Genomic DNA, 13,062 nt, shown 5'->3' with positions numbered 1-13,062 from the left:
TTTTAAATATATGGACAATTAGAAACATTACTATAATAAGCATCAATATGCTCATCACGTACTTTAACAGTTGTTAACATTTTGGCATATTTACTTATGTGTATATATATATATATGTATATAAACTTCTTTTTGCTGAGTGATTTTAAGGTGAATTAGAAACATTATGACATTTCATTTATAAATTCTTTAGAACGAATCTCCAAAAACACAGCTCCTATATAAAAATTGTCATTCTAACAAGTTAATTTCTAAATTTGCTTAATTGAGGTGAAACAAGTATTCTATTGATTTCCTTTTAAAATAGAGAAAGCATGTGGAATCTTTAAAAAAAATTTTTTTTTAATTTATTTATTTTTTAATTGAAGGATAATTGCTTTACAGAATTTTGTTCTTTTTTGTCAAACCTCAGTGTGAATCAGCCATTGGTACACATATATCCCCTACATTTTTTTTGAACCTCCCAAAGCATGTAGAATCTTTAGTGCCTGAAATATTGGAGAAATATAGCAAAATTGATACTGCTAAATTTTTAAATATTACAAATCCTAATAGTGAAGATGAGTCTAAGAATATACTTTTGTATCCAGTTAATTTATTTAAAAAAATTTGTATTATGGAATAACCTGTTGTCATTGAATAAAAATTCTTACTACCCAGACATGTATGACCATAGAGAAATTTTGGTATCCACATGTTCTTTTGGAATACACAACAATCCCGGACATGAACGTAAAGCTATATTATACACATTTGTACCCACATAACAAAAGTGAAATTGTACTATAGTCACTGCTTTACAATTTTGTCTTTATTACACAAAATTATTTTTGTCAACAAATACCAATCCTTATTGTTTTTTAAAAATGAATAGATTTTCACAATATAAATGCTCTATAATGTATCAACCTAACTCTTACTGTTAAACATTTAGGCTAGTTCCATTTATGCCCTCTATTAATTGCTATGAAACAGTTTGTATACATGTCTTTCAGTACATCTCTTATTATTTCTTTAGAATCAATTTCCAGCGTTGAATTGCTGAGCAAAAACCTGCTAGACCAGTTTCTGCTTGTTTGTCTTTTTTTTTTTTTTTCCAATAGTTCCCAGTAAAAAGAAAACCTTCTATCATGCTAATTAATAATTCCAGAGCTTCCAATGACTTTGGTAAATGAGAAACAGATGCCAAATGGGATGGAATGAAGAGTTTCCCCCAACATCAACAGATAAACAGACCCTTAAAAATTATTTTAGTTGTTCTTTCCTCAGCTTAACAGAATAAAGCTGACTGAGCCTAAACTTAACATTTCTATGAATGGTATTTTCACTTCTCACCACCTCTTTTTCAGCTTTGCTGCAAGATGACATCACTCAAGCTGTAGCATGTGCCAAGAGGGTTGTCAGTGATCCACAAGGCATTAGAGCATGGTATGTGGTTTTTTTTTCCCCTTTCAGTTTATTGAGATGTAATTGACATAAAGCACTATGTAAGTTCAAGGTGTATAGCATAATGATTTGACTTACATCAGGAAACAGTATCACAATAAATTTAGTGAACATCCATTATCTCACATGGATACAAAATTAAAGAAATAAAAAAAATTTTGTGTGTGGTGAAAATTCTTAGGATTTACTCTCTTTTTAACACTTTTCATATATAAAATATAGCAGTGTTAATTATATTTATCATGCTTTATATTTGTTTTTGCTCTTTAGTCACTAAGTCCTGTCTGACTTTTGTGATCAATAAACTGTTACCTGCCAGGTTCCTCTGTCCATGGGATGATTCCAGGCAAGAATACTGAGGCAGGTTGCCCTTCCCTCCTCCAGGAGATCTTCCTAACCCAGGGACTGAATTTGTATCTCCTGCACTGCAGGCAAATTCTTTACTGCTGAGCCACCAGGGAAGCCCCATGCTGCGCATTATATCCCTAGTATTTATTTATCTTATAACTGGAAGTTTGTAGTACCTTTGACTGCCTTCATCCAATTCCCCTTCCCTCACTCTACCTAACCACAAATTTGACCTCTTTTTCTAGGACTTTATTGCTTTGTTTGTTTGTGTTTGAAATATAATGGATGTACAACACTATGTTAGTTCCCATTACAGAGTGTGGTATGTGTTAAGTATTAAAGGAGAGAGCTGTTTTATCCTATTGTTATGAAAGAGGTGAGAGAATATTTCCAAAGAGCAAAGTATGGTACTGAGAACTGAAAATTGCAGCTTTGGATTCATGCTAAATGGTGTATAACATAGAAACAATCTACTTTAACGGATTCAAAATCTTATTCTTTTACTCCTCAATTTATTTTTGGGAATTTCTAGAGGTTTTAAGATTCTCCACCTTATACTAATTCCTTGTCATATCTTGACATTATTTTTGTCATTAAGTAAATATGGAATGCACTTTGCATTTGTGCTGTGAACTACACAGGACTCAACATTTGTACTCAGATGTTCTGTGCCCCAGCGAAGGTTTGGGGGAGATGTGAAGTCCTTGGTATACATATCTCCAGGTAATAAATAGCAATACTTGGATCTGTCTGTAGCTTTTATTTCATGTATTGATAAACTATGTTGTTTTCCCAAAGGACTTGAAATATAGGTAATACAGTGAAGCTATGTTTCAACCTTATTACCATTTGTTTCATCTTTCTCTACAGGGTGGCATGGAGAAGTCATTGTCAAAACCAAGATCTCACCAGTTACATTCAGGGTTGTGGAGTGTAACGCTGGAGTTTTTACTTCAACCCATTTTATCTCTTTTTCATATTCAGGAAGTAATAGTTGAGGGAAAGGTCATACTTTCAAACAAATAATGTTTTTTTTACAGAAGAAGGATCATGTGGTCTTTCTTTTAAGATACTTAATGTTTACTTCATGTATTTATTATTTGATATTAGGCCCACAGTGTATTTCAGTTTAATAGACCTAATGCTGGTGAATATTTGTCTAAAATCTTAATTATCAAATATATATCCAGAGCATTCAGTTCTTAAAGAAATAGCACAGACTTAATCTTGAATCATACAAGTACTCCCCAATATTCAACAAAAATATAGCAAAATAATATCTTTAAGCAAACTGATCTTAGGCAAGATCCCACCTGTGTAGTAGGCACGTAACACCGTCATCTGTTCAGTCATCTCCAAAAACAGTGAAAGATAATCACTCTTTGTTGGGCAATATAAAATGTTAAATGGAGCAGAATGCCAAATGACTAAGAATGAAGAAAGCCTGAATTAAGAATTTTGTTTTCATAAAGTGTGACCTTTGTTTTAAATGTTGTCTTAAAAATGTTGCATTTACACAGCTTTAAAAATAAGCTCAGAATTTATGTCAATCACTTTTAGCCCTTTTAAAGAACTCAATTGTGCATCTTGCTGTCATGAAGGATATAAAGATGGATTAGATGAGCTGTTGTTTTTTCTTAACGTTATAAGCTTAGTTTCATGCATTATCACAAATTCAGAGGCAGAAGAGTTTGTAAGTATTGAAATCATTGCTAGTTAATCACAGGTGTGAAATCATGAATGCTATAAAAAGTACATTTTCAGTAAAAGCTTTGCAATTTATACTTCGTCTTTCTTTGTTAAGTCATTTAGCGTCTCTGAAAAAATACATACATATATATTTGAGAAAAAGATTATCTGACACTTAGTATTTCCTACATCCTCACCTGTACCGAAACAGCTAGATTTTTTTCTGTGTGTATATTCTCTTTAATCATAGAATGCACATTGACATTAAGTAACATTTTTTCCTCAATGGATTTAATCATAAAGAGATAGGGTATATATCATCTTAAAAAGAAAGTTCTTACAAAATCCAAAAATAGCTAAATATTGCTGAAGAAAAATACATAAGCATGCTGACAGATCTCTATTTTTAAATTTTTTTAGCGGTGCTACTAGGTTTGTGGGATCTTAGTGCTCTGACCAGGGATTGAACGTGCATCCTCCACAGTGAAAGCTTGGAGCCCTAACCACTGGACCTCCAGGGAATTTCCCGCACACTAAATTCATAAACACAAATCTCAAATGGGCCCTCTAATCAGCCTGGTCATCTTAGTCACTTCTCTGAAATCCTGTGTTGGTGTCCCAATTCCTCAAAATGACTGTTACTATTTACTTCTTCTCTCATTTCAAAGTCCTGGCGCACACGCCAACCACTGGCCTTCCACACTCTGCCCGTGGTAGACCACCCAGCCTCACATTACACTGACAGAACAGAAGCAACTCATATAAAACCCTCCCCTCTTGGCCACCATAACAGAGCTCATGTCTTTCCGTGGGCTCACCCTCCCTTCCTTCCCCGTTATCACTGGGATGAAGGGCCTTGCTCCTGCCGATGGCAGTGTCTCCACATGCAGTCTTCATCACAGCCCTCTCCCTACTCCAGTTTAGGCTGAGGGTTTCCCGATCCTGAGTTTCTCCCTCTGCTGGATCATCCCCTTTACTGTAAGAACTGCCCTGGTAACCTTTCATCTTGCAAATAGCCCTCCAGGTACAACATCATTTTAGACTCCCTTGTACCGCAACTGAGGCTTCCCTGGTGGCTCAGACGGTAAAGCGCCTGCTGGCAATGCAGGAGACCTGGGTTTGATCCCTGGGTTGGGAAGATCCCCTGGAGAAATGACAACCCACTCCAGTACTCTTGCTTGGGAAATTCTGTGGACTGAGGAGCCTGGTAGGCTACGGTCCATGGAGTCGCAAAGAGTCGGACACGACTGAGCGACTTCACTTCACTTTACCGCAACTATCTTCCTGGTGGCTCAAGAACCCTGAAGCTTCTCCTCAGCAACTGTGGTGGTGGTGGTGGTTTAGTCGCTGAATCGTGTCCGACTCTTGCGGCCCCATGGACTGTAGCCTGCCAGGCTCCTCTATCTATGGGATTCTCCAGGCAAGAATACTGGAGTGGGTTGCCATTTCCTCCTCCAGGGGATCTTCCCAACCCAGGGATCGAACCCAGGTCTCCCACATTGCAGGCAGACGCTTTAACCTCTGCACCACCAGGGAAGCGAGCATTATCTTATAAAGGAGGAAATAAAGGCCTAGCTTGGTTAAATAACTTGCCCAAGGTCACATAGACAGTAAGTGGTAACCATTAACTTGAACCTGGGTCTTCTTGAATTTATTGCCTGAGCTTGTAGCACTTTGAATGGAAACACATGATATGCTTTCTTTGTGATAAATGCTTGTGAAACTGAGGGTATTAATTACATTTTAGAATGACCAACAACAATATATGAAACTTCTTTTACACATTTAATTATTACCATTGTTAGCACACAAAAATCTCCTACTTCTGTCCTGTGCTACTAAATCTAAAATAAAATTTCTTTTATCAGTAGTATGACTTTGCTGCAGCAGTGAGAATTCACAAACATTTATTCATCAAGAATTATTAAGGACTTTCAATAATACCTAGGTTTGAGGCATGAGAAATGCGATTATGAAAAATTGCTAATGTTTTCAGAACTTTTAAAATATCAGATAAAGTCTAAGATTTTAGCATTATACAAAGTACTGGTTAATTATTAGTGGTTTGGAAAGACCAATATAAAAATTTCTGATCTTACTGCGCTGAGATTCACAGCCCTGATGTTTTCCACACTGACTGTCTGAATGATGGAGAAAACTCAGTCATGTATTCCATTTCCAGCTGGACAGAAAACAAAATGGAATGTCTGGACTACAAACTTTTAATTTTTTCTAAGGCAAATGTATAGGTGATGTTTATTGCCTAATTAGGAGAAAAGTGATAAAAGAGGGCAGGCTTAAGAATTAAGCAGCTAAGCTGTCAGTCCCCACATCAGACAAATGATCCTGTACCGCCTGTCAGTATTGTTAATAGAGACTGTTATTTTCTTAATCCTTATGATCCAGGGATTCTTTTTTTCATGTTTCAGGGCACATCAGGTGAGAGACTGGATTTGTTAAGCTGGGTGGGTTTATCCTTCTTCTATGTGTTCATTCAATTTTATGTTCATTTACTTATTGTACACATATGGCAGTGGAAGCTGCTAAAGCAATTGTTGCTATTCTACAAAACAACAGGCACAGAAGCAGATGTCTTATTTCCGAGATTTTCCCCCCCAGGATTATTATGATTAAAGATCCTTTCCTCCCACCCCCTGGAGAGGACCAGGGGCTGCTTGCCAGAGGTTTTTTAATGACTTGGGAAAAGGCTCAAATATCTCACCCGCCATTATGATAATCCACCCCAGGGGCAAACCACACATGAATATTACAGATTTATTTTATTTTTGTATCCCTGGAAAGGTATTATTAAGCTCATTAGAATACAAAAAAATATATACAGTCAAATTTCAAAATTACATGGATGAAGGAAATCACCAAAGTGGCATCATACCATGTCTTGCACTTATATTAACTATATTGATTATAGTAATGATATTAATTATATTGTGTTAACAATATATTGAAGAGGCATAATACTGCAACTTATTTCAGATAAAATATTTGTATTGGCCAACCCCAATTTGTACCTTGAATGTGGGCTCTAGGAAAAGATTTAGTTCATGCTTAACAAGAGGTTAGCTTCTGTTTTCAGCCATGTGCTATTTGGGGAATTAAGCATCATGAATAATATAGGAAGTAAGAGGGATAGTCTAAAGATGGGATAGCAAATTTTATTTCGGAAAGAGAATTTAAGGTGTTTTATTTAAAGGAAAATTGCCTTCTTATAATGTAATAAGAAAGTTATATTTTCTTTCTTTCCTTTCTTCTTCTTTTTCTTTTTAACCATTTTTATCTTGGATATTTGATCTCTAAGATGAGATGACTGGAAAAGGCCATCAACCTTTTTGAAAGACTATTTCCCCCCACTCCCTAAAGGCCATTTGTCTCTTGGAGGCTTGGTCTGCATTACTTCCCAAGAGGCAAGCATTTGTCCTTGCACTAAATGCTGACATCTCCTGATAAGAGAGAAGCTGCAAAGGAGAGGAATTGAAGATCAATATGTTTATTTTGCTCTCAAGCACACTGATGTACCTTGGTGTATTGGGGAAGGGAATGGAGCTTGAGAGTGGGCCAATGGGGAGGGGTGAATATTTTGTGATGCGCTCTACCTGTGGGCTTATAAAGTTTACAGCTGCATTAAGAGGAGAAGTATTACCATTAGCATGAACAGTAGAGTGGACTCAATTGAAAAAGCTTCTAGCCACTCACCTAGGGCTATATGCATTATTGCATTTACCCCCGCCCTGCCTTCAAGCTAATTGAAAATGTCAGTCCATTTCATCAAAGTTACACAACTGTCCATCCTTTTCCCTGGTACAGATATTCCAGGAGGAAGAAAATGGAATACACAGAGCAACAGAGCTCACGCAATAGCCCATGTGTCTTAGATTTAATAGCTGATCACTAGCTGGACTGAAGCCAAGAGGCAGTTCACAAATTTGCTGCACATTAGAATCACCTGGGGAACTCTACTTAGCTCTCTGTGCCCAGGCTCCTCCTAGACCTATTAAATCAAAATCTCTGGGGCTGGGACGCAGACACTAGTTTTGTTTTGTTTTGTTTTTAAGCTCTTTAGGTAATTCAAACAAAAGCAGCAAAGTTTGAGAACCAGTCCAATAGGGGGACAAACTTATTTCATGCAGATACAGTGAGAGCAATAAATATGTAAAAAGGACATTAATTCATATATCTATTCTTTATATCTCATTATACTGTTTGAGTTTCAAACATGCTTCCCCCCGCCCCACCCCCCACTGCAAAAAGCTTTGCTGTTTCCATTTGGTTCAAGGCGTGAAAAGAGGGCTCCAGAGTGGTTAAACAGCTGCCTTGTGGCTCCGAAAAGGGGCTTCAGGGAGAAGCCCTGAAGCCAGAGGGGCTCCTCAGAGGCCTCTGGGCTTTGGAGGCTCCTGGTAGAGCTTGAGGGTGAGCCTTTGAGAGAGAGACTCACCTAGCCCAGCCTGGGGGGCCGCGAGCCTGAGGAGACAGGCCTTGATATGAGTTTCACCTGCTCCTCCAGGACGGGTCTCCCCAGGAAATCACGGAGGCGCAAGTCTGCTCGCGAGAACCAGGGCAGACAGATCCAGAAGGGTCCAGTTCAGGTTTTTCTCCATGACAGTGGTGGCTTCACAGCGTCCTGGGTTTTACCCCACTCTCTTGAGAAGCTTCTGCATATCCTAGAAGAGGGCGCAGTCGCAACACTGGTTTTGCGTTTTCCGAAGACTCTAGGCGTTCTTGGCTTCTCCTGGGCCAATGGGGGAAAAAAAAGTGGACCTAGCTTGTGCAGAGCCGCATTGTTGTGGTTGCAGTGGAAGCGCAGAAAGAGGTAAGTGCCCGCAGATGCGTGATGAACAGGCGGTGAACGGCAGTCTCCACCACGGTGGAATAATTCTGACAAATCAGGGAGCTCCTGGTGGAACAGGAGTAAAGTAAGCTCAAAACTGATGTTGGCTAGTCCCAAAGGCCGAGGAGAGCTGAGTGGTGGATTCCAAAGGTTGCACCTGGAAAAGAGGTTGGAGGGTGGTGGAGGCTAGAGGACGGGGAATACGTGGGTCGGTTCTGTGCAAACTCTGTTGAAGCAAGAGACAGGTCTGCCGGCCTGCTTGAGTGCAGCACTGTCTCAAATAGGCTTTTTCTTTTTTAGGTATATTTTTGTCTGTGCTGGGTCTTGCTTGCTGCACGGTGGCTTTCCCTAGTTGCAGCAAGGGCGGGGGATGGGTGGGGGCAGTAGGCTTCTCTTCATTGTGTTGGGTGGGCTTCTCATTGAGGTGTTGCAGTGGTTTATCTTGTTGTGAAGCACAGGCTCTAGGCCACTCAGGCTTCAGTAGTTGTGGGGTGGGATGCACACCTCAGTAATTTCAGTAGTTGTAAGTCTCAGGCTTTAAAGCGCTAGCTCAGTAGTTGTGGCGGCCAGGTTGAGTTTCTCTAAGACATGTGGGATTTTCTCAGACCAGACATTGAACCCTTGTACCCTGCATTGGCTGGCAGATTCTTAACTACTCGGGCACCAGGGAAGTCCCTCAAATAGGCTTTGATTTAAATGAACAAGAAACACAACCAAAGACGAAACTTACTCCCTGCCCCCCATAGTTGGCTCTACAAGGAAAGGAATTCGATTACTTAACATTCCAAGTCACTAGAAGAGTGGCTCTCAAAGTATGGTCATCTAGTAACCAAGCAGTAACCTACCAGCCCTTCCTCGAGTGGGTCTCAAAGTATGGTCATCTATTAACCAAGCAGTAATCGACCAGGCCTTCTTCGAGCAGATTCCGTCCCTGGTATCCTCAGCTGTAGCTGCCCTCTAGTATCTCATGCATATTTCCTGAGTTTTCAGATGCTAAAACCCAGCACCAAATGGAAGAAATTAACCACTTGATGATCTGGAGCTTGTAGCCCCCAGGCCTGTGGCTCCTGAGGATTGATAATGTTAACTGCCCTATTACCTCTACATCAGCCAATCAAAATTGGACATGAGGTTATCACATTCCTGGGGATGCCCCTTGCCTATGACAGGCCTGTAAAAAATGCTTTGCTGAAACCCTTCAGGGAGTTTGGGATTTTGGGAGCATAAACCACCCCTCTCCTTGCTCAGCCGTACTGTAAACCTTTCTCTGCTCCACACTCCAGGGTTTAGGTTTGTTTGGCCTCACTGTGCTTCAGGCCCAGGAACTTGGCATTCGGTGACAGCCTGAGAGTGTCCCCTGGTATTGTGTTAGATATTCAAGTTTTAAGGCCCTGTCCCAGACTTATGGGCTCAGCAACTCTAGAGGGGCTCAGTGATCTTTGTTATAATAGGTCCTCCAGATGATTTTCATTCACCTGAGAGTTTCAAAATAGCTGCACTGTCAGAGAACCAAAGTGTCCACCACCAGGTGAAGGGCAGTGGTGCCTGGAAAAGAAGGGGTCTAGCTAAGAGAAGTACAGCCGAATTTGCCCTGGTAGGAATGGGAAATATCTTTTCTCCATTGGTTGGCAGAGACTAGTATCTGTTGGCAGTGGTAAGGTTATCAAGAACGCTTTACGTTTCAACGCAGAGTGATGGCTCTTCTGGTTTTCCAGGGACTAGTCCTCTGTGAGCACTTAAAATCTCATTTTGGGAAACTTTTCCCCGTAGCTCTGGGTTTGAAAAACTTAGAGAATGATATGTAATTTGGGTGAACATGATTCAAGTTTTTGGCAAGTCCTAAGTATTAATTAAAGTTCAGTATGGACAACATCTAGCCTTTTTTTACATGTGTGTGTGTGCGTGCGTGTGTGTGTGTGTGTGTGTGTGTGTGTGTGTGCGTGTGCGCTTAGTCACTCAGTTATGCCAGATTTTTTGCTACCCTTGGGACTATAGCCTGCCAGGCTCCTCTGTCCATGGGATTTTCCAGGCAAGAATACTGGAGTGGGTTGCCATTTCCTTCAGGGTATCTTCCTGACCCAGGGATCAAACCCTTGTCTCCTGTGACACCTGCATTGCAGGGAGATTCTTTACTTGCTGAGTAGGGAGGTCTTTGGGGGAGGTAAATCTGATTGGGTGAAAGGACTTACTTTTAAAAGATTTTTGTAGAAACATCCCCTTCTGTTTAGTCTGCTGGTTCTGGCTAGATGTTGGTGTCATGAGGAGCTTTAAAATGAGTTTATTGATCTAGGGTGCATCCTGAGTGTGAGGGTTTTTTAAAAGTTTCTCAGATAATCCTAAGGCACAGCCAAATTTAGGTACTATGGCTTAAGCTTTTGAACTGCTACCACTTATTTTAACCTCGTCTTCCTGTGAGAACTGTACTTGAGGTTTGTGGCTTCTCTTCTCTTACTGTCTTATTATGAAAGTTATTTTCTTAAATAAGATTAAATGTAGAGAAAATGCTGCTGGTCCATCTGGATATACTGGATATCCAGAATAGTTAAAGTATGTTCCATTAAAAAAATTTGTATCATTTAAGTAGTGTCACTGGTGTTGTAAAAACTGACACATAATTTGAATTAGTACAGTCTCTTTTGAAGTTGTCACCTCTGATCTGCTCCCATTGCTAAATATCTGGACACCTCATATTAGGAATTGCTTTTAAATATCTTTAGGGATTAAAACGAAGATTGCTATGTTATTTGTACTGGGACCAAAAAAAAAAAAAAAAAAAACTCACACAGTTCCCTCCTGCACCTTCTACCCCCTTTTCTAACCCTTGGCAGCTTTTAATTTTTCCCTGTCTCCACAGTTTTGTTATTTTAAGAATGATATATGAACACGATCATGAATTAATCTTCAGAGATTGGCTTTTTAAAGTTTTTGACTCAGTATCATTCCCTTGAAGTTTATTTCAATTTTTGGCATATATTATTTATTCCTTTTTGTTGCTAAGTAGTATTCTATCACAAGATTTGATCACAACTTGTTTAAACATTTACCCATCGAAAGAAATGTGGTTAGTTGAATATTTATGTTTAAGTTTCTGCAGGAACTTAAGTTTTGCTTTGGGATAAATGCTCAGTGATACAATTACTGGTTTGTAGGGTAAATCTAGTTTTAGGATTAAAAAAATAAAACTGTCAAGCTGTTTCTCAGAGTGGCTAAACCATTTTCTATTCCTACCAGCGATGTGATACAATTTTTCCTCATACTCACCAGCACTTGATGTTGTCACTGTATTTTAATTTTAGTTATTCTGTGATATCTTATTATGGTCTTAGTTTGTGTTTTTCTAATGGCTAATGATGTTGAACATCTTTTTGTGTGCTTGTTTGCCATGTGTATATTCTATTCCATGGAAATGTCTTTCCCTGTATTCTGCCTGCATCTGCCTATTTTCTAATTACATTTTTTGAAGTTTAGTTTTGAGAATACTTTGTATATTATAGATACAAGTCATTTTTCTCATATGGGATTTCAAATGTGTTTTCTCAGTGTGTAATTTGAGTTTTCATCCACTTAAAAAGGATATTCTATGAAGCACTCTTAATTCATTTTGATGAGATCCAATTTCTTGTTTTTGCTTTTATTGATCATACTTTTGTTGTCAAGTCTAAGAATTCCTCACCTAGCTCTAGATGCCAAAGATTTTCTATTTTTTTCCCTCTACTTTTTAAGGTTATGATCCACTTTGATTTATTTTTTATATAAGGTGTGGAGGTTTAGGTTGAGGTTATTATCATTATTTTTATTTGGAGGGATGTTCAATTGTTTCAGTACCATTTTTAAAGCCGTATTTTCCTCAAATATAAACTGGAGAGAAAAATAATCTAGTTTATGTCATGAAAGTGAACTAGTAAATATGAAAGCAACTAACTCAGAAAGTAAGGTTTCTTCTTTTTCTTTATGATTTATATAATTCTCAGAATTTATTTACTTGAAGAGTTTTTTTTTTTTTTTTTTTTAACAGAACTAAGGGATTTTAAGGTTCAGGTACTATGCTGCTGCTGCCAAGTCGCTGCAGTCATGTCCAACTCTTAGCGACCCCCATGGACTGCAGCCTACCAGGCTCCTCGGTCCATGGGATTTTCCAGGCAAGAGTACTGGAATGGGTTGCTATTGCCTTCTCTGCAGGTACTATGAGACTGTCTGAATTATGAGTAGCAATTAGCTAAGCACAGGTGTAAAGCATTTGATTTACTCCCTAGTCATCTTTTTCTCTCATCCTGCTAAATCCACAGCCCTTAGCTAGTTCCAGCCAGTAAAGTCACAGTTTGTTTTACTGTTAAGCTAAATTTCAGTTTAAATGTTCTCTCCAATATTATGTGTCTAGAATTGGCTATGTTGGTGGCTCTTAACCCTATTTGCATTTTATTAATATAATCAGCTGGGGAGATTCTATCATGGATATTTGAGGACAGACCTCTTATAAAAGGCCTGACTTATGGTTTTTGGAGCCAAATCATAGTCTACATTGCATCAAATCATTTGCTAGGTCACCTCTAAAAAGGAATTTGTGATGGCTAATGCTCTTCATTTGCCAATGTGCTTGTTTTGCTGCTTTTGGTGGGGGCCGGGGGCGGGGGGTGGAATAAGGAAAAACTGCCAGCAGTTTGGCTCCCTGAATTCTAACTTGATGCTGTAGAATTAGTGTTGGCTCAGTACACATCTTCAGATATTCATTCTGTCTC

The 13,062-nt window shown here is 38.9% G+C and overlaps 1 protein-coding gene across 2 annotated transcripts in view; it reads left to right on the top strand.

Moving 5' to 3' along the window:
* The window catches only part of LOC138072392 (lysozyme C, kidney isozyme), a 55,604-nt gene extending 52,097 nt beyond the window's left edge, over window positions 1-3,507 (top strand). For both annotated transcript variants that reach the window (XM_068963494.1, XM_068963493.1), the window contains 2 exons: window positions 1,350-1,428; window positions 2,665-3,507. In XM_068963494.1, the coding sequence (XP_068819595.1) occupies window positions 1,350-1,428; window positions 2,665-2,731 (146 nt within the window). In that variant the 3' untranslated portion in view covers window positions 2,732-3,507. The remainder of the gene's footprint in view (window positions 1-1,349; window positions 1,429-2,664) is intronic.
* The last annotated feature ends 9,555 nt before the right edge of the window (window positions 3,508-13,062 follow it).

This window comes from Capricornis sumatraensis, unplaced genomic scaffold (genome assembly GCF_032405125.1).
Source record: "Capricornis sumatraensis isolate serow.1 unplaced genomic scaffold, serow.2 scaffold15, whole genome shotgun sequence".
NCBI classification, from domain to species: Eukaryota; Metazoa; Chordata; class Mammalia; order Artiodactyla; family Bovidae; genus Capricornis; species Capricornis sumatraensis.
This window is presented reverse-complemented; position numbering and strand designations above follow the sequence as displayed.